General features: G+C 41.5%; 1 protein-coding gene across 1 annotated transcript in view; it reads right to left on the bottom strand.

Annotated features, from left to right (window-relative positions):
• The window catches only part of drongo (Arf GTPase activating protein drongo), a 46,602-nt gene that overhangs the window by 2,032 nt on the left and 42,070 nt on the right, over positions 1-2,500 (bottom strand). Inside the window, exons 10-11 of the mRNA XM_070115458.1 lie at positions 1,627-1,811; positions 1-1,371 (exon numbers count right to left, since the gene is read on the bottom strand). The exon at positions 1-1,371 is cut by the window's left edge and continues 2,032 nt beyond it. Coding sequence (XP_069971559.1) covers positions 1,321-1,371; positions 1,627-1,811 — 236 coding nt within the window. The 3' untranslated portion in view covers positions 1-1,320. The remainder of the gene's footprint in view (positions 1,372-1,626; positions 1,812-2,500) is intronic.

Genomic DNA, 2,500 nt, shown 5'->3' with positions numbered 1-2,500 from the left:
ACTGTTCCTGGTTTGTGTTGCAAGATACACTTTATCATATAAAAAAAAAATTATGATAAAGAACTGAAAAGTCCTTGAAAGACTCAGATCATGGAAAAAAAAACAGCAAAGAAAAGAGAGAAATTATAAACGTCTGCATATTCTCTTGGAAAACTGCTGACAGACTCCAATACCCTAAATTATGTTAACGAAAGATGCTGTTTGTTCCTTCATGCACTCACATTCAAGACCGGAAGCACCAACCTGAACTCCTGCAAACATCTGTGGTTTTAATGTGAGTTTGGACATTCAATTACATATTTTTTTGTTTCTTTGTTTGTTTTAACACCAATGCCCAAGCTTCACATTCTGGACATGTGTGAAAACTGCCCTTCAACAAGTTCATTAAATAAACACAATGACTATAATGCAATGAAATTATGAGCAACAAAGGTGAAATCTTATCTACAAGTAATATGATTTTGTTCTGTGATTTGCACCTGTAACACCACAGGAAAATAAATGGTCACATTCCATTCCTCACAGAGTGGTGGAAGGACTATAAAGAGTATAAATGGAGAAGGGTGGATTAAATACATGGGAGAGGGTGAGAGAGAGGGGGAGGGAGACAGGGAGAGGGAGAAGGGGGGAGGGAGGGGAGGGGAGCGGAGGGGAGGAGAGGGGAGGGGAGGGAGAGAAAGAAAAGAAATGGGGGAAGGGAAGGGTGAATAGGAGTGGACATGTGAAGTAAGGGCACTGAATTGATTATTACAGCAAAATCTGGGCAATTTTGATTCTGTACAATGCATCAGTATAGTCAACAGGCTTATATTTAATGTGTTGTTTGTAACTTTTCCCCATGACCAAAGAGCAGGTCATAGCCCAATGAGGATGCTTTAGCACTTACTTTCTACACTACATAAAAAATGCCCACCAGTCCCCATGATCCCAATAATTAACCTTTTTACACAGAAGAGGAAAAGAAGACCATTGTGGTACTCAGACCCTAAACTCGACACTGAAGCGTTTAAAAACTCTTATAAGCTAAAAACCTGCGTTGCTCACAGTTGTTTGTTTTTGCTTCTCTAGTCTTTATAATTATCATACATTATTCTTTCCGCTCTTCATAATGATTATATACTTTCATATCGAGAACTGAACTGTGATTGGCAACATGGATTTTTTTCCGTAAAACACCACTGCATAAATTACCAAAAAAAACATTAAATTAACTGAGTATTCAAGGAAAAGATGGCTGGGGTCATCGGTCATTGGCAATAGATAAACGTGTCACAGACATGTCCCTGTCGTAGGAAGATCTTGCGGAGGCTGCGAGGACTCTCACAGGAACGGGTTGTAGGAGGTGCCATTGGAAGGCAGCTGTGGGGCAGCCTGAAACGAAAAGAAATGTTCAAAGGGATTTAAAAATTAATAAAAGCATAGACAAAATACATTAGACATGATAGTCAGGACTTTTTAGACACTTTTATTGAAAATGAATGAGAAACAATGTCTACAAGCACGCAAGCACGCACGCAGACACAAACACACACACACACACACACACACACACACACACACACACACACACACACACACACACACACACACACACACACACACACACACACAAATGTCAAAACATACCATGAAAGGGTTTGCTGTTCCGTTGCTGGTCATCCACTGCATTTTGGGATTGGGCTGTGGTTGCTGTGGTGGCTGCTGGCTGAAACTGGCCCAAGCCCCGTTGTTGGTTGTAGCAGCAGCCGCCGCTGCAGCCGTCCCGTTCATAGGTCCACTGGGGCTGAACTGGTTGAAGTTTGGGTCCGGGGCTGGAAGCATGGGGGGGGAGACTTGAGGTTAGGCACAGTCATTGTACATTACTTTCAGTGACGGAAAAGGGTGGGGGGGGGAAGTTGAGTGTAGGATGGCAAGAGGAAAAGAGATGAAAGGGAAAGGGGAAAGATGGGGAAGATGAGACCTAGATAAGATGAGGGGGATGAGAGAGGATCTGTGAGAAAAGGGAAAGAGCTGGAATGGAGAGACTAGAGAGAAAGCTGAAAGGGAAAAGGTCGAAGAGAGAATGATAGAAAGAAAAGATGAAAGAAAAGCAATACAAACAAAATGGCTTAATATGTCATAGTTCCATCCATTTTTTCTTCTCATTTTTCTTGCGACAAAACAAAATGAAAGAAAAGGAGGAAAAATATAGAGGCATAGAAAAAGAAAGTGCTAATGAGAGAAATGAATAAAGAAAATAGAAGAGACAAACCATATTTCCTGCCACTTGGTTTGCATCCACCCCCCTCCCTAAATACCAAATAAAATGCCTCTGAAAAAAGGATAGTTTTGACCAGGGATTTAACCGAGGCAAGTGAAGGAGTTATCCTAAAAATGCAAGCACACACACAGGCATGTGTCAACTATGTTATACATCATGTTGCACTTAGCCATGTGCTGACAGGTTTTGTTTTGGTGGATCAGCTGATAGGCCCACTCTATGGATGTACACTAATGGGCA

This window comes from Penaeus vannamei, chromosome 37 (genome assembly GCF_042767895.1).
Source record: "Penaeus vannamei isolate JL-2024 chromosome 37, ASM4276789v1, whole genome shotgun sequence".
Taxonomy (NCBI): domain Eukaryota; kingdom Metazoa; phylum Arthropoda; class Malacostraca; order Decapoda; family Penaeidae; genus Penaeus; species Penaeus vannamei.
This window is presented reverse-complemented; position numbering and strand designations above follow the sequence as displayed.